This window comes from Gymnoscopelus braueri, assembly GCF_963280865.1.
Source record: "Gymnoscopelus braueri genome assembly, chromosome: 10".
NCBI classification, from domain to species: Eukaryota; Metazoa; Chordata; class Actinopteri; order Myctophiformes; family Myctophidae; genus Gymnoscopelus; species Gymnoscopelus braueri.
Window position 1 is genome coordinate 16,325,824 of NC_137611.1, and position 19,749 is coordinate 16,345,572.

Here is a 19,749-nt window from a genome sequence, read left to right on the forward strand (position 1 = left end):
AAAAAAGCAACCATGTCTAGGAAAACAAGCCCAAAAAGAAGCGACTAGGCTACGGCTATTTGAAAATAGCCAATCTACAGCTACACTTTATAAACAAGCCTAAAAAAACGCATCCTGCAACTGTCAATATTTAACAAGCAACTTTGCAGAAAAAGAAGCCCTTATTTTTTGTCCGCTTATAATAAGCGGACATGGCAACACAACAATGACACTGATACCGGATACACCGGCAATGGTACGTATGAAAAATAATTCCGACTACAAACTGAGGCCGGAAGCGGAACCTTTCAGTTCCACCACTGGCTAGCTCTGAGCTAGAGAATAGATTTTTCCCGCGTTCAGCGGACTCTCACTTTTTGACTGTTTATTGTTGTTTTAACGCTTTTATTTTGCATAAACCATGTCGAAGCGAAGAAGCTGTAGGGCCGTCACCACATCATCTCAAGATGCCAAGGAGGATAAACAAGAAGTTCAGACAAAAACTGGTGAGTGTTTTCTTTTTGTTGTGCTGTGTGCGTCACGCCACCAGTGGTGGAAAAAGTACTCAAATGGTTTACTTAAGTACAAGTATCAATACTGTTATAAATAAATAAATACTCTTTTACAAGTAATTGTCCGGAAATTGAAAATGTACTTGAGTAAAAGTACAAAAGTATTGGCATCAAAATGTGCTTAAAAGTACAACAAGTAAAAGTACTCATTATGTAGACTGTCCCATTTCACAAGTTTTCAAATGTATTAAAAAACTTTTGCAAATAGCAGATCTACAAGCTCACAATGCATTGTGAGCTTGTAGATCGGCTATTTTCAAATGGCCGAAATGTATATAGGACTGAAGTGGTTAATGTATGTTTTGTAATAATAATCAAAATCTATAAAGTCAGTAGTAACTCAAGTTTTCAAATATTGTAGTGGAGTAAAAGTATAGTATTTGCCTCTGAGATGTAGTGTGGAGTAGAGGTAAAAGTACTGCAAATTTGAAATACTCCAGTAAAGTAAAAAATACCCCAAAATGGTACTTAAGTACAGTACTTGAGTAAATGTACTTAGTTACTTTACACCTCTGCACACCACTCATGGAAACAGGACATGTCTGGAGCATAGTATAATTATATATTTGATCTGGACCATAGAGTTATAATATATCTGGTCTGGACCATAGAGTTATAATATATCTGGTCTGGACATGGACAACACGTTCTGCTACAACATTAACTAGACAGAGACAGTAATGGTTACACCCACGTCCATAACAAATTATGTTCAATCAATGTTAACAAGCCCCTATAGGGCTTTTTGTGTTATCCTTTTAAACCGTACCTCTGTACAATCTGCAAACTTGTTAATAAAGTATTCAATCAATCAATCAAGCATGTATTTACAGCCTAAAGTAAATTAGTATTCAGTGTCTGCGGTTGAAGCTCCTGAGAACGACAGGGTTACAGTATTTGCAATGTCACAAAAAATCAACAACAAACATAGCAGCTCCTCTTTTAAGCCCCCATACAACAACATCCACTGAAATGTACATGATTCCAGTAGTTTGTATTTATCCATCTCTAGACATGTCTCCCTGCAATTGCAACTGTTGTTGTAGGCTACATTTTAATGGCCAAATCAGGGCTAATCTTGCATTCTGAGATTGTGCGTGCATGCATCTGATGATCTGATATGAACACAAGTAACACATGTATTGTTGTCATCCTCTTATCAGTGTGGCAGTGGGAAGGAGATGAGGGTCAGTGGGAGCCCTACCCTCCGTCAGAATGCACTTTACTAGACTCTGCCGTCTCTGGTGGGAAGACCTCCGTCACCCTCAGTCTGGGCTCTGGCACAGCCTACAAGGTTGACCTGAAGAAGATGGTCCAGATCAACCCGGTTACCAAGTACAAAAGGAAAATACGCTCTCACGCAGTGAAGCCAGGTGTGTGTGTGTGTGTCATGTACATGTTTTATAAGCATAATGCTTCAGAAGTTTGTATTTTTGCCATGCTTTTTTGTGTGTGGGTCTGAGTGAAATGGCCTCACTCTTAGGCCTTTCACAATTATTACATAATCGACTAATCACAATTGTTTTGCATAATCGCAATTATTTTGCATAACAATCGTAATAATTGTGAGTCAGGATTTGCTGAAAAATTCCTGTGCTCTGGAGCTGTACTGCTATAGAATAGAAACAGCAGGCTAGGCCACTTTACCTGGTTCCCCCTATGAAACACTTAATATAACTTTTATATGTTTACTTCAGTTTGTGTGTGTGTGTGTATATATATATATATATATATATATATATATATATATATATATATATATATATATATATATATATATGTATGTGTGTCAACCTGCACCATTCATACAGACCATATTTGATTCCTTTATTTGTCTTTACACATGCAACAAAATTAAGTCTGCAACTCCCAAATAGAAAGAAACATATCTACAAATGTTTTGGGGGAGAACCTGTGTTCCTTTACATTCAGTTACTTATTAACATGTTTTTTCTGTTGTTTGGCTTCATGTTATTTGTTTATTTTCTGTGTTTTACCATTTTTATGTTTGCAAAATGCGCAATCAACATTATGATGCTCTCTGCCTAACCAGAAAGCTTGAATGGAGAGAGTGACTTAGCCGGTGAAGATGGGACTAAAGTTGAAATTAAAGAGGAACAGAGAGAGGATGAACCCGTCACTAAGAAGAAGAGAGGAGCAGGAAAGAGTCAGACCAAAACAAAGCCGCCTAAAGAAGAAATGGAAAGTAAAGGTATGTACCTACCCAACCAAGCTCTCTTTCTTTTTTTTTATGTACTCCGTTTCTTTTTAGAATAATACATGACATGTATATAGCGCTTTCCAACATAAGTCGCTTTACAAAACAAAACTAACAAAAACAAAACTGTTAGTTTTTTTTACTTTCACTTTCACTGTTATATTATTTTTCCAGTTTTAGACAGAATGTCAGTCATTACAAATACAGCATTTTAATTGTTCAACCCCCCCTCCCCCCACATATCCCCCCCGTCCAGGGACATCAACCACACAACAACATACAAAGTCACATACACAGAAGAATGTTGTTGTTTTGTAATGTAAGATAGAGATTTGTGAGGGTTATATAATGTTAGGCTTTATTGTCCCACAAGGGGAGTTGGCGGACCAGCTGCCACACCTGAATTTGCATAATCATGACTCTCAACCCCACCTTCATGCAAATGTCCAGCCGGCTCACAAAACACGGCTCAAACTAGGCTGTACTGACCCATGTGTCACTCTGCACCATCACAGTTACTAAGGCAACCTTTACTTTATGTTGTTCATACCTCTGCTTCCCAAACTTAGGGTCTCACAGACCCGTTTTTTTATGGGTTGCCTTTCCTACAGTAAAATCATTATTTACACCATGTAGATGTTTTTTGAAAAAGGTCTTAAGCACTTGTCAAAAGATTTTCAGAAAAAAATATATTAAAAAAATATAGTTTCAAAAATATTGAAAATGGCAGATCTGTAAGCTCACAACGTGTTTTGATTGGACACATTGTGAAGCTTGTAGATAGGCTTAAGTGATTAATTCCAGGCAGACACCATGTATCTTTTGGGCAAAGCTTATAAATGAACTAATCAATATTAAAGTGTTTGTGCTCATTTGCAGGATCATTCACACCACACACACACTGACTTTGATTGATGATTGACCTCACCGTGATGTTTCTGCTGCTTTGTCTTTGTACAGAGGTTGTCAGGACAGTGATCATGAAAGGCAAGGCTCCCGTGGACTCTGAATGCAAGGCCAAAGTCGGCAAGGTACAGTATGCTTAGGTAGATGGGACATGATGTGATTTATGCCAGTGAATCTTGCACGCACGTGCGCACACACGCGCACACACACACACCTGTGGTTTGGCATCTGTTTGGGCAGGCTTTTTAAAATGATACTTCCTTTTTTCACTTTTGGTAATAATGTAGTTAATACACTTATGTTTACAATCTCTTTTCCTCCCGCAGGCCCGTGTTTACAATGAAGGAAATGATGTTTATGACGTGATGTTAAACCAGGTAAAAACATTACACTTAATATATAAATGGTCATTAGTAGCACTAGCAATATACCGTACATTTAAAATCATTTTTACACTTCATAATTAACTAGCTCAACTATTATGAATGTGATACTGTGTAAGCTATATTGTTATCCCCATTATGGCTGGGGAAAAGGAGTGCTTGTTTTTGTTACCTCAACAAGGCAGGCGCGCCGACAGTGTGCTTATGAGGCTCACGAGCCAGTGCCCGCAGTGAGCAGCCATTTGCCGCGTGCGTTGATGAGCATGCTGTCCATTTTTACGACCGCGGTGGACACAGAATCTATCGCGTGAAGTAAAACGAGCATTTCCTTCCCACCGTCCCAGCCGATCACATGCCGAGTCCTTCCAACCTTTCATAGTGGGGGAAACATAGGATGTCATTTCATATTCAGTAGAATTTGTTTGGTGTTTGCAGACAAATCTTCAATTCAACAACAACAAATACTACCTGATTCAGCTTCTGGAGGACGACAGCTCAAAGTCCTTCAGCGTGTGGCTGAGATGGGGCAGAGGTAGGTTCATGTCTACAGCACTGTTTCTCAACGTCAGGTTCGGGGATCACCAGTGGTCCAAATGGGACCATTATGGGTCATAACTTGAGAGTTATAAACCACATTAACACTGTCATGTCCCTGTTGTGGGCATGCCACATCGAAAATGGACGATTTTATGCAACTTTAGCTTGTACATCAGTTGTTTTCGCTGTGCGACAGCATTGTACGACAACATATGAAATTGGGCTTAAATGGTTCATGCATTTATACTTTAGTGGCAATCTAATGCTTTTTGTTAAGTATTTGACAACTGAAACACAGTTTAAAATACTTATTTTTTCATACGACACTGTATTTGCTGAAGCATAAACTCTGTCTGTCTGTGTTCTGTAGTGGGTAAAGTTGGACAGACCAGCTTAACAGCCTGTGGAGGAGACCTCCTGAAAGCCAAAGACTTCTTCAAGAAAAAGTGAGACTGTTTATAACAAATACATGTTTCACACATGCATACCTTGCTTATTGTAAGTTGCTCTGTCTGGTTAAGAGCGTCTGCTAAATGACTAAGTTGTGAATTGTACAGAGTAACAGAAAGGAGTTTGGTAGAAACTGACTTTTTTTTTGTCACAGGTTCCTTGACAAGACCAAGAATGAGTGGTGTGACAGGGATGCCTTTGAAAAGGTGGCCGGAAAATATGACATGGTGTTCGTGGACTATAACACCAATGATAAGGCAAATGTAATGCAATTTTTATTTTTTATGAAGTTCTGTATTCCCTTCCATTTTGTTTTCTTTCATCCCTCCATTTAAAGGTAGGGTAAGTGATATTTTTTGTTTAAAACAAAAAGTATTTTGTTAAAAGGTTAAAGCACTATATTCTGATAGTAATCATTGCTATAGAGTGTTTATTCAGTAACAGGAGTGTCCCCGTCTCTCCAGCTCTTTAATAAACAGAAAAAAAAAATTCCGGTAGGTTTCAAAATCTCAGCCAATCAGGAGAAAGTACCGATTTTTAAGCTTCATTTTTATAGTGTTCCAGTTCCAATTTTGTCTGCTCATTTCTTAGTGTCATCACTTCCAATTTCACTTGTTTAATCTATATCCTGATTGAGTTCTCTATCCTAATTGGATAAAATTGGGAATGAAACTGAAACGAAAATGCATTTTCTGTTTTATAAAGAGCTGGAGAGACAAGGACACTCCTGTTACTGAACAAACACTAGTCTATAGCAATGATTACTATCAGAATATAGAGCTATTTAACACTTATTTTAACCAAAGAAAATCACTTACCCTACCTTTAATTTATTGATTAATTCCCTCCTTTTTATCTATCTGCCCTCCTTCAAGCCCTCCTCTTTGCCCCACGCCTCATAAATATGGATGCCAACAATATCAATGTCTGTACTGTAGTAGGGCTGAAACTATCGATCAGTTTCTTCGCGATTATTCGATTGATTACTTTTTCCATTAATCGAATAATCAAGAGGCATGGTTTTTTAAATAATATATTTAAAATTCTCACGTCTAGTTTTATTAAATGGTTATTTGTAAATCAATTAATCTGATTAACTGTTGCACTCCTAGTCTGTAGTAGCAGGTATATGGCTGAATCTACGAACCTCTACCTGAACCTCTTATCACCTCTGATCTTCCAGGAGAACCTGACTCAGGTGGACACTGTGGTCAAGAAAGAGGCCTCCAAGCTGGACGTGAAGCTTCAGAACCTCCTGGGGCTTATCTGTGACCTGAAAGCCATGGAGGAGTGTGTGCTGGAGATGAAGTTTGACATCCGCAAAGCTCCTCTAGGTTTGTCAATCAGAAGCACTTAAAAGCGGAACTAATTGGCATGGTTTTGTCTGAACTGCCACCATAAAATGCTTTCTTAGCATGAAAGATGGATAGAAGGATTTCAGTCGGGCAGGGCTAGAAATGACTAAAAGTTACACAAGGGCTGTCACGATTATTACATTTTAGTGGACAATTAATCGTCGGGCAAATAATTGCGATTAACTTTTTTTTTTACATTGAACAGTGGAACTTATTGTATAAATCAAAATTATATTTCTGTTTGCCTTTTAGGCTTCATACGCAAACAGTGCATAGGGAAGATATGAAAAAAAAAAACGGATCCAATATCCAATAATATATTATCCAAAACTAATGTACAATGAAATGACTGACAATGGCGATGACCGCTACCAATTATCAAAATGAATAATATGCTATTGCCAAAACGGGCCATGCATTTAATCATTTTATACTTTCCAAATGTTTAAAAAAATAGTGGAAATAGCCGATCTATAAGCTCATGGCCAAAACAGGCCATGCAATTAATAATTGTATACTTTCCAAAATGTTCAAAAATAGGAGAAATAGCTGTGTGAGCTTGTAGATCGGCTATTTCCGCTATTTTTCAACAGACGCATTTATACAGATGAATGGAAAACGATTATGCCAAAATAATTGTGATTATCTCAATTAAATGCGTATCAGGCCATTATGTAATAATTGTGACAGGAACCCCATCACTCAACTCAACTCGACTCAACTTTTATTTATAAAGCACATTTAAAATGACTGAAGCCAACCAAAGTGCTATACAGACCAAGAGACAGGGCCGGCCGCTGCCATAAGCAACATAAGAGGTCACTTAGGGCCACAACCACTAGGGGGCCACAAAAAAATATATACATAATTCTTTTTATTTTTATTTTTTACTTTCATATTGTAATTATGGCATGTATCTCCTATCCAACACGTTATTATTTTAGTATAAAATAAAAAATGACAATGATTTTATAATGGGGGGCCACCAAAAAAAATCTTGCTTAGGGCCACGAAAATCCTAGGGCCGGCCCTGCCAAGAGAACAACAGTAACTTAGCAAAAAACATTAATACAGCAAATTAAAATACACACAGCAGAGAAACAGTGAGGTGGGGTCTAGGGTCATGGGGTGTCCGTTTCAGCTGTGCTCAAAGGCCAGAGAAAACAAATATGTCTTCAGTAATGATTTAAAAAAGTGTCTGGGAGGACTGGGAGGCTCTTAATGTTAAGTGGAAAGCTATTCCAGAGCCTCGGGGCAGCTGCAGCAAAGGCTTGATTACCTCTGTTTTTTTACCTGGTCGTGGGCACAACCAGCAGCAGCTGGTCGGCCGACCTAAGAGCTCTGGATGGAGTGTAGTACTGCAGAAGATCTACGAGGAAAGGGGGGGGGGGGTGCAAAGCCATTTCTAGCTTTGAAAACAAACTGCTTGTCCTGTACAGATTAACCCATTAAGACCTGCGTCCGATTCTTAAAATGTTTTCTAAATCCTAACAGATTTTTGAAAAAAATATATATATATTTTTTTTTACGGTTTTTCAAAAATAGCAGATATACAAGCTCATAGCGCGGCACATATCTGCTATTTTTTGAATAGCCAAAGAAACCTAAAGTGACACAGATGCGTTCCAGGTCCAAATGGGTTAAGTGTTTCCTTGCTGATGAAAGCTGCATTTGTCTCTCTGTGCCTGTAGGCAAGCTGACCTCGGAGCAGATCCGTGCGGGATACTCAGCCCTGAAGAAGATCGAGCAGTGTTTAAAGAGGAAGGGAAGCCATCGTGAGCTGCTGGAGGCATGCAACCAGTTCTACACACGGATCCCCCATGACTTTGGGTAGGGAGTTACGTAGTTGTGCAACAGCAAGAGCATGGCACCTACAGTTACGGCTCATTTATACTTCGGTGTTCTGCCCTTATTGACATATTTTCAAATCCCGCCAGTTGAAAGGGTTTGTTTGACAAAGTATATCGTCTCTGTCAGGTGGAAACCCTCATATGTCCAAAACTGTTACTTTTCAGGATAAAAAAAATAAAATAGCAAAAGTAACAGATCTACAAGCTCAAAAGTAAAACGCGTTGCTTTGCGCCACGTTTCGAGCTTGCAGATCTGCTACTTTAGATACTTAATTCTTTTGCACTTTTATTTCCATTTTCATACATTCTGTAATCACATTATATGGACATACGGACATACACAAAACAAACAAGAACAAAAATTGCATCACACATTCAAACAGCATCATACACATCAAAGAAAAACTTTCAAAGGCATCACAGACACAGGCAACCAAAAATCACTATTCTAACAGCACCAATCGTCCATACATGACCTTCAGGACACTCCGGCCAATAGCGTAGGGAGGACAGGCAACCAGCTCTCGTCCAACAACATTAAGGGGGGACCGCATCCCCAATCAGTCTGGGCAACTGCAGTAATACCGGTGTCCATCTGATATTGAAATCCTCTGTCCTCATATGTAGTTTATGCTTTCCATCAGATATATGCTTTTTAGCCTCTCACATCATTGCTGGATAGTCGGTGGCTTTACATTTCTCCAAGACACAGTAATACTATTTTTTTTGGCGATCAACAGCAACACCCCAAGCAAATATATCTGGTTCTTGGTTGCTATTCCCCCTGGAATCTCACCAAGTATAAAGAACGCTGGCTCAAAAGGAATGTCAACTCCCATAATTTGTTTAATCTCCCCTTGAATATCTGTCCAAAACGTATGTATTTTGGGACAATCCCAAAATATGTGGGTTTGGTCCCCTATCTTCCCACATTCTCTCTAGCATAATTCAAATGTTAATTTCTAGTTCCCACTTCTGCTTAATATCTAGAGTGTTTCCCATAACATTATCTTGAAGCCATCTGTATAGATGGGCTATCAGATTCCTTGTTATGTCTCCCTCCATGGTCAACATACGTATTATTTTTAGATTTGAAGGCAATTTACAGATCTGCTCCCAGTGTGTATTTTTTTTGTAAATAGTGTCTTAATATTTAATTGCAGTTAATATCTTGTAATAATAAATATAACTTTATGTGTCAGGTTGAAAACACCCCCAATCATCAACTCCGAAGAAGTACTGAAGGAAAAGATTTCACTGTTGGAGGTGAGTGTGTCGTTTTCTTTTAGACGTACAGGTTTCACTGTAAGAGGTGAGTGTGTCGTTTTCTTTTAGACGTACAGGTTTCACTGTTAGAGGTGAGTGTGTTGTTTTCTTTTAGATGTACAGGTTTTATCACCTCACCATCATCCTCTACTGGTTGCTCATTCATCTCCATCATCCTGCTTCTCCTCCTCTGGTCAACTTTAAAGTGACTAAAACATTGCTTTAGGCCAGGTTTAGGTAACATCACACTGATATCCCAGATGCACCCAGTAGGGCATTCACAACTAATGATTTGTGTGAGTCGACTGTTTTGACCAATTAGTCGACGACTAGTCGACTAGTCGAAATTAACATTAAAAAAAAAATTAAAAAAAAAAAAAAATGTAGGGGGGGGCATTGTTTTAATGCCATCCTACTACTATATTACTATTATTATTATCCTCCTGCCCTTATCTTTATGGCGTTTTAAGGGAAGCGCTTCTGGCACAGCAGCACAGCACCACAGCAGCGTCTCCAAGGATCCCCATTGCCCAATAATAGGCTTTTATTGGGCATACCTTTGACCCCCTTTTGATAAAAAATAAAGTCAGGAGGATAATAATAATAGTAAGACGGGCCATTACTATGGCATTAAAACAAATTGAAATAAATACATTTTAAAAAAAAACTTTTTTTTTTCTTTTTTCTCAACTATTCGACTAGTACCAACAGAGTCGACTAGTGGTTATACTAGTCGACTAGTCGACTAGTTGGTGAAAGCCCTAGCACCCAGTATTGTTTGCATGCAGTGAGTGTGTTCCTTGCCGAGACCATGCTTCGCATTTAGGACAGTCATTTCTTTAACCACTTAAACCCTCTAGACTTAACTAAACTGGACCTGAGTTGGCTCTGTACTTGGACTGCTTTTTTTTACGTCTACACCAAATCACCAAAAATGGCCGATGTATTGGCACAACGTGTTGCATTGCGACATGTTGTGTTGTGAGCTTGTAAATTGGCAATTTTTTGGCTAATACACCCCCCCCCCACAGAATATGGATGCTGGGGTTCAAGTGGTTAGCTTAAACTTTGATTTTGAGTTTGGTTGTTTTTCTTTTCAGGCATTGGGTGACATCCAGATTGCGGTGAAGATGGCCCAGACTGGTGCAGACAGTTCGGAGCATCCTCTAGACAGACAGTACCACTCCCTCCACTGCCAGCTACAGACCCTGGACTCCACCGGCCACGAGTTCCAGGTCAGTCACATACCACACCTGTAAGCTTGTGTATCGGCTTTTTTTCACCTCTTTTTTTATTTGTGGAGGAAATCTTAAAGACATGTATGTAAACGTTTTGTCTATAATGACGAAAATAAAATATATATTTTCGGGTATAGAATTTGTATTGAAGTACTGATATAGTAAGTAAAAAACGTATATAGTTATATTGCAATGTGTGGTTGTTACAAAAACCCAAGGAACACCTGGACTTGTCTAATGGCACACCATGTGTGAACTACTGGTCTAATAGTCTACCAGGGCTCAGAACCAGAAGGATTCTACTTATTGTGACCTAATCTCAATGCTTATAGGCTAGTTAGTAATCTCGAATTGCTGAAATTGGGTTAGGGTTAAGGTGCAGGGGAAAAAAACAATACCATTTCTCCCTGGCAGGTGGTAGAGAAGTACCTCCAGTCGACCCATGCCTCCACTCACAGCGACTTCAGCATGACTGTGCTGGACATCTTCTCAGTGGACCGGGAGGGGGAGAGGAACAACTTCCTCTCTCAGATGCACAACAGGTACAGTAGCAGCTGTTTGTATTACATATTACACTTTCTGTGTAATATGTGACTTGATCCTAGATGTGTGTTATTCATATTTTGATTCATGGTTGTTGATGGTGTGATTGCGAACGCGGAAGGAGGCGCGCCGAGGGCGCTGCCTGTGTGCGCTGCCTGTGTGCAGCCGCGCCCCCATGTCACTCACACTCTCATTGGCTGCTGACAGATCTCAGAGTGGAGCTTACTATGAAACCAACCCGATCGCCCCCCAAACACTGTGAAATAGCACGGATTGACAAACGGCAATTCCGTGCATAGATGACTAGGAACTCCGAAACTCCGTGCATAGGAGAACCATATCCCCCCCATTAACTTCAATACGAGGCGGAGGCAGTCACGTGACTTTCTCTCTACGCTCTCCCCATCACGGTGAAATAACACGGATTACAAGTCCGTAAATACACAACATAACAATTTAAAAAAGACACAAAAAAAAATAGGGCTGCGTTCGCTTCCCGCGTTCGCGCGTCTTACTTGTCTTATGCTGTCTCACATGAGGTGCTGCCTGAGAGCCTGGATCATAACACAACTGTAATCAGACAAAGACACTAATGGAAAGAAAGAATAAATAAATAGCATACGATGCTACGAAGGAATTGAATGAACACTAACAGTTGTGCTAGTGAGGGTTTTTGATTCAATTTGGTTTAACACTTTACGTAAAACATTCTTCCATTAACCACGTAACCCTAGGGGTCCCCCAATTGAGAAACACCGCTCTTGTGTGTGTGTGTGTGTGTGTGTGTGTGTGTGTGTGTGTGTGTGTGTGTGTGTGTGTGTGTGTGTGTGTGTGTGTGTGTGTGTGTGTGTGTGTGTGTGTGTGTGTGTGTGTGTGTGTGTGTGTGTGTGTGTGCACTAGGACGCTACTGTGGCATGGCTCTCGTCTATCCAACTATGTGGGCATCCTCAGCCAGGGGCTGCGGGTGGCCCCACCAGAAGCCCCCGTCACTGGATACATGGTAGGATGGACGGACAAATATACACATACATACAGTATATACATGTATTAAAAAATATATATATATTTCTTTATCCCTCTATTCCCTTTTTCACAACAAGAGAAAGAGAAAAGATGGGATGTTGTTTCATAGTTTCCCCATCTCCTACACCAGTGGTCTCAAAGCGGTCCTTTTTTTCGAATGACATTAATCTTGTCTTATGGGGGTTTCTGGCACAAAATCTTTTCAGATGGGGGTCCGCGGCCAAATACATAGCAATTTGGGGGTCCTTGTTAGTGGTTCTCAAATGTTTGAGAGCCACTGTCCTACACCTAGCATGTTGTCTTGGTACTATTCTAGTCACACACACATTGATCCATGTGTTTTTCTCTGCTTTAGTTTGGTAAAGGTATCTACTTTGCTGACATGTCATCAAAGAGCGCCAACTACTGCTTTGCCAACCAGCGCAACAACACCGGACTACTGCTGCTAAGCGAGGTGGGTGGGCTTTGTTAGTGACTTAGTACCATACCTTTCCAACAGTACCGGTACTATATATTTAAATGGTGGTCAAATATATGTCGTCACTGTCCGACTGTCGAGCTGAACCGTTGTGTCTCCAAAGCCGATTTTCAGGAAAGAACCTGTGTTTTAATGGTTCCAATGTAGTTATTATTTAGTCACAAGCTCTTGTAAATACTTTTCATTCGTTCAATATTTATAAAACCCACAGCAAGACTTTCCCTTTTTCTATTTTTTTTCAGTAATGCGACACATTGTGAGCTCGTACATTAGCTATTTTATGTATAATGTATGTAGCGTACATTTGTAAGACAAAGTAGGGCATTAATTTACCAAAAAAAGAAAAAAGACAGTTGAAAATGAAGATGCAAGATTTCTGCCCAACAGTGATGATATAGTATTATCATAATTACAGCTAAGTTCAGTACACAGGTATTTGTCTGTCCTTGCTAAATGTTGATAACTTGTATACTATATACTGACTTCTGGGGGGGGTCCTTGAGGGGGTTCCAGGGGCTCCCTAGCGAAACCAAATTGGACCCTTTACAGTTCTGTAACTCTTGAGAGTGTACAAATGGACCCCTACGGGTCCATTTGGTTCCATTTGTACACTCTCAAGAGTTATGGGGGTTTGTTCGTGGCCTAATACGTGGCAAACTGGGGGTCCATGAAATTAAAATGTTTTGAGAGCCACTGCTTTTATTTGGTTCCCAGGTGGCCCTGGGAGACAGTAATGAGCTTCTGGCTGCTGACTACGAGGCCGACCGGCTCCCTGCGGGCAAACACAGCACCAAGGGCCTCGGGCAGACTGCACCTGATCCACTGAACTCTGTCACCCTGTCAGTATCTCTCTCTTTCAGTATTTCATTTTTTCCAGCACTTAACACATTGAGTGCCAAAAACGGTCCGGGCCGTTTTTTAATAATCCAAACGAGGTGTGTTTTTTTTTTTTTTTTTTTCCTTCACAGCACCAGGAGATATCATTTTTCGAAGATTTAGACTTTAATCCACTTCCTGGTTAACTTATGACTTCAAAAGCCTGTATCTCGGCTCCTGTGTACCTTTTTCTTTGACTATGTATTTTTGACTATTTTCAACTGGCTGCAACTATGGAACGGATTACTGAATGTTTTTAAAAAAAATCCCCCGATTTTTTCCCACACCTCTATGTGTGTAATGAGGGGATCACCGTGAGGACGGTGATCACTGAAAATATTTTGTGACTACTTGAAAAAGGTTCAAAAATTGTTAAAAATCCAGGCACTGACTGTACCCTGTTTTTAAAAAAAACTGGCACTCAATGTGTTAAAAGGCCCATACCGTTAGTCTGGCATGTTGTTTAGCCTATTTATTATCACGTGCTTAAGATGTGTAATTCAACATTGTCAAAGTTACATTATGGTTACATTTTGATGCACTTGATTTGAAAAAGTCAAGCTGAAAATAGTCGCTGGAGGAAAGATTCATTTACAAAGAGAATTCTAAAGTCCTAAGTAAGTAGGACTATGGGGATAATATTGACTGCAATAAGGTTCTTACTTTTTTAAATATGAATCTGTCCTCCTGAGTATAGCTGAAAAATTATGAACACTTCGATAGTAAGGAATGCAAGGGTCAGTGCTGCAACAGCTTGACGATTCATATACAAAAGTAACAAAGGTTAACCTCTCTCTCTCTTTCTCTTTCTCTTTCTTTTTCTTTTTCTTTCTTTCTTCATCCCTGCCTGCCTCTTCCTCGTCCTGCGGTCAGGGATGGTATGACCGTGCCCATGGGTCCAGGAGTGAAGACGGGGATTGGGAAGGACGGCGGTTACTCCCTGCTCTATAACGAGTTCATAGTCTACAACCCCGCCCAGACCCGCATGAGGTACCTGCTACGCATTCAGTTCAACTACGCCTCACTGTGGTGACACAGTGCAGTACAGGATCTATACACTATGACAACGTTGCAATACAGTTACTATAATACACTAGCCTGGAAGACTGGAGCAGAACTTAGTGAAGTGGGGGGTGTCGGGGTGGATATTGTAGTTTGAAGCACAATTAGATTAGATTAGATCACTTTGTTTGGTAGACAAGTCAAAAAAAGTAGTGGTGGACCGAGGGGGGAAAAAATAAACCAAATAAGAGTCCACATTTTATCTCTGCTATCCATGCGTTTTGAAAATAATTCTACCAGAGTAACTTTCAAAACAAGTTTCAAAGCTCCAGGTGTCATGGCACTCGCACCCTGTTTACCTTCCATTGAGTTAAGAAAGGGACAAATAAGGGACTATATTAATCCATTTGGTAAGGATAAATGGATTAATCTATCTGGTTAGGATTAAAGGTTATTTGAGAAAAATCTGCAGAACATTTTGTACTTTTTGTTTGTATTTTATGATGTGTCATGAATGCATGTATAACAGTCTGTCACAATTTAGCTGTTGACAAAATTATCTTGTTTAAAAAAAAGTTAAGTTTTACATTGTTGGTTAACAATTACAGCTCATTCCACGCAAATGTAGCTCGATAGACCAGTTTATTCCATGTAAATTGGAACACAAGTCTATGTGTTTTGTTTGTATTTTATTGATGTCATGAATGCTCTTGTAACAGTTTCTATGTCACAATTTGGTCAGCAAAATATCTTGTTCAATTAAAAAAGCTTGCATTTTTGGGGTTTTTTACAAATTGTTGGTTAATAGCTACTAAAATCTTTCAATAAAGAAACATTTGAATTGATCTATCCATTGTGTCTATCAGTTAAAACCTGGTTATGTAAAAACATAAGTTTCTATGACAGGACTGACAGAAAGAAAGAGGGAGAGATAGAGAGAGACCAGGGTTATGTACAAAAGTAAAAAACAGCTCTTCAACCCCATCAACAGCTGACACTTAACCATCAGGAACAGACAAGAGTGGAGGAGTGAGCAAAATACACTTAACCATGTGATTGCTCGAACAGCAACTGGACAGCAATGCAACAGCTTATTCCATGAAAATGTAGCTCAGTAAGTAGGTCACGTGTTTTTGTTTGTATGTGAGAGGATAAAGAACAGGGAGGGAGGAAGGGAAATAATTAAATATGTAGATTTGTTGGACCTTAAAGGTCCTTACACACCGGGCGATTTTTTTCATGCGAATAATACTTTTTTTTAAAAACCTTATAAAGTCAATGCAAGCTTCCACACCAATTTCGCGGAGCGAAAAAAGCGTCTTTTAATTATTCGGAACGAGTCCGAATTTTGCGTATATTCGCATATTCGCCGGTGTGTAACCGCCTTAAGTGCAAATTTTGTCACACATAGGCTCGATCTATGAACATAACTGATTTTAGTCCTGTTTGTGGCAGGGCTGTAAAGCCTGATTTATTCTTGGTTGCACATCGCGTTGCATGCTACGACGCGTTGTGAGCTTGTAGATTGGCTCTTTTCGGTGCAAGAAACCGCTGCACAACTAAGTATAAATCAAAGGGTGGCTCGTCGTTTGTTTTGCTATGATGAAACGCACTGAGCAGCATGATCCGCCAAGGATGAACCATACATTAGGCTTAAATTACAATGTTAATTTCCCAATTTCTCTCTGGCCTAGTAAATGCTGCTTTCTGTTGCTGAGTGAAAGGGAGAAGGGAGATTGGCAGCCGGGTGACAATGAAGAGAAAGCAGAAGAGATGAGGACCAGCTATGTACTGTATTGCTAAAGTACAGTGTATAGTAGTGTTTTGCAATAGTCATGTTACAGTAGAGCGTATTAGTGACAAAGTTAGTCCACTCATATTATGTACCAAACATTGATTGGAGATTATTTAGTCTAGGCGCTTAAAATCAAGTGTCTGGTAAACGTAATGCTTCAGCTGCTGCTGTGGTCGGTAGATGAAATAAGAGCGGGTGATGTAAGACATCACTTGACACACTGTATGCAAATGAGATCAACTGTTTTTTTCCTTTCCCAACTACGTGCTTGTGAGGGGCTATAGTTTTATTACGTCAAACCTTACACTTCTTGCCATTGATTGTTTGGGAATTTCCAATAGTCAACCGTCAACCGACAGATAAAGAGGTCAGTGATGGTAGTATGATTCTGTGCGAGTAGAATCACAGCCAGACAAAAAGACAAAAGTAGTACAGTTCAATATTGTTGCTGCAGACTCCTTGTATCTAAATTTTTTGCACTGTTTTATACTTTAATAAAGTAGTGAATATAGCATCTTTACAAGCTTACGACACGTTGCATCACAATGTGTTGTGAGCTTGTAGATCCGCTATTATTAAGTTGTTTTTTAATGTTATTTGGAAAATGTTCACCTATAATGCAAAGACCAAAATAGGGTATGTCTGTGGGTTTTTGTAAAAGTGAAAAGTATTTTACTACGTTGGATCTATTTCTGCCTGGCAGGGACGATGTGATTATTTTAGACTGTCTATCTGTGCATGTAGGTTACTGTATGTCACTCTGTCCACAAAGTTGCATCGTCGTAGAGAAGACAATGATGGCCACGGAAACCACTGGTGTCGTTCCCACAGTGATGACAAATGGAGGTGGCGTTGTGAAAGGAAGCTATATGGTTTCCCATCGTATAAAACAGACGCCACCACCTGCAGGCATAAAGCCTGACTGGCGCGCAACTAAGTAGAAATACAGCTTAATACTCACAATTAAAATAATGAGGGGAGGCCTGGGTGGGCAGCAATGTATAGGTTCATTTAACTGCAGCCATGTGTCCTGGCTAGCCCTTCAGCAAGGCACTACTCTATCAGTATGTATGTCCCATCTGCAAGTCATTGGCTGCCGTTCTTAATGGGTGACTTCTACAATCATTGTCGGTATAGCATACAGAGAACCACAATGCTGGAAAAAGAAACAGCCTGGCCTAATTTCTTTTACATCCAGACAGCACACTGCCCGTTAACAGTAAGCTTGTGAGCTCACAAATGGGAAACTGAGTTTTTTTTTAATTGCGAAAGAACTGACGTTTAGTTTAGTTTTTGGGGTATTTGGGGACCGTCCGTTCCATTCAGCTGTTCCACCTCTGGTTAAGATAGTCTAGTCTCAAATGCCTGCTAGAGGCCTAAAAAACAAGTTGATCTTGATTTCTCTAAATGAGATGCTGCATCTCAAGGGGCATATCCTCTAGTAAAATGAAAAATGTTTTTAAATAAATAAAACATGCATGACTGTGCACAGGAACACGCCAGACCTGTTTGACTCAAAAATATAGCAAATGAAACTTAGGAATGGCACTGCTGTGTAGTGTGTAGTGATGGGATCACCAGTTTCAGAATTAAAGATATATTGAGCATTATACAGTATGTAGACACAAGGTTTCTGCCCGACAGCAACGCTATTCTAAAGTCGCCTTCTACTGCAACAAACCCTATTCTTAGGTGATGTATCTTTACATCTATTGAGATACACAGTATACTAGTCCCATTCAGTGGTAGAAGAACAATTATCACAAGTAGAAATATCTTCTTTATGAATGGACCAGAGATTTTCAAACTTATCTATTAAAATGTTGTTTCTTCAAGTTTCTTCAAGGCTAAGAACAAATGTTCTGAATAAACTCGCTGCATAATTTTCAGCTGACGGTGCTTTTTGGTGTGTAAAACATAACACTGATGTGGTCAAATTAGGGAAGTTGGAAAGTGCTGAAAGAAATTAAAACAACAGTCATCTATTCTGGCAAAGTGAATAAGAAAGTAAAATAAAGATTATAGAGTTTATGACATTTTGGAAAGGTGTGCCATGATAAAACAACAATGAACAGAAAGCAAATGGACATATTACTAGCAACTCCATCTATAGGCTGTGCACAACTGTAGTCCTGGGTTTCCAGAAGTTGGTAGCTCATGGTCCATAGTGTTAGAAGGAGTTCTCCTTAACTCCTAACGCTATGGACTAGACACTAGAGCTAAGTAGTTGGCATACCCATTTAATTTTCCCATAGCTTTGTTTGATAGGTTCTGTAGCAGATCTAAACCGAAAACATATAACACACACTTAAAACGACAACTGACAAGAACAGTATTAATAATAACAGGTCAGAATGAGCATTGGGAATAGTGACTGAATAGTGACTTTGCAGCGTCAACCTGATGACAGTACCTGTAAGCCAAGGGCAGCTGGAGGGACGAGACATGAGAGGGGACCTGATGACAGTAACTGTCAGGACTGGTGAGGGGGTCGAGAGATAGCCTCGCGTAGCCAGACTATATCACTGCATGGATATGAGTCTGGTGCTTCTATGAGGAAGTTTTTTTCCCAAGGGGCGGGGTCAAAACAATGGCCCTTGAGTGCAATTTTTTTTTTGCACTCGCAGATTTGTCTGGTCCCAGGCTAATTGAGAGGTCGAACTGGATCATAGCTGTTTTCCTGATTACTGACCGCATGTGCAGTTCAGATGAGGGGGGGGGGGGGGGGGGTGTTTCATTAGAAATCTATAATTACATACCTGAGAGGGGGACGCTCTTAGCAGGTTTAAAGTGGTTAAACGATTGTACTTGTAATGACAAACCTTTAAATACCATGCATATTTTGAAAGAAGTATTTTCTTATATTAAAGCATTGTGCGATATTCGGTAGGGGCCCCCTTTTGATTAAACAAGATGAATTGCTATAACATGCACTCAAAGCATAGTTCCTCAAGACAAGCCAGCTCTCCTTTTGAAGGTACGTTTTGTGATACCGTTGATGTGGATCGAAATAAACTTAATTAAACTCCTGGGCGCCTCTTAACCACTTCAGCCTTATTTCAAACATCATACGATGGTGTTGCGTGGCACAAATAGCCGCTTGACAAGCTCAACATGACACATCGAGGTTGTAAATCTGCTATTTTTTGACAATGTTCAAATATAATGGCATGCCTCCGGATGCCAGGTTGAAAGTGGAGTAACATACATAGTACTTGACCTTGAAACAGGATATTCAGGTTAGTGGCTCATTGCACAGAATACAAAACACACAAAGA

The 19,749-nt window shown here is 39.8% G+C and overlaps 1 protein-coding gene across 1 annotated transcript; it reads left to right on the plus strand.

The window, feature by feature from the left end:
* Positions 1-305: 305 nt before the first annotated feature.
* parp2 (poly (ADP-ribose) polymerase 2) lies at positions 306-15,519 on the plus strand. Its single transcript, XM_080440045.1, has 17 exons — positions 306-485; positions 1,715-1,924; positions 2,605-2,763; positions 3,730-3,800; positions 4,002-4,052; positions 4,494-4,590; positions 4,966-5,041; positions 5,200-5,308; positions 6,229-6,379; positions 8,092-8,230; positions 9,453-9,516; positions 10,617-10,751; positions 11,169-11,296; positions 12,198-12,297; positions 12,676-12,774; positions 13,513-13,637; positions 14,548-15,519. Exons 1-17 carry the CDS (start codon positions 401-403, stop codon positions 14,705-14,707), a joined length of 1,959 nt encoding a protein of 652 aa, XP_080296171.1. The 5' UTR covers positions 306-400; the 3' UTR covers positions 14,708-15,519.
* Positions 15,520-19,749: the final 4,230 nt, after the last annotated feature.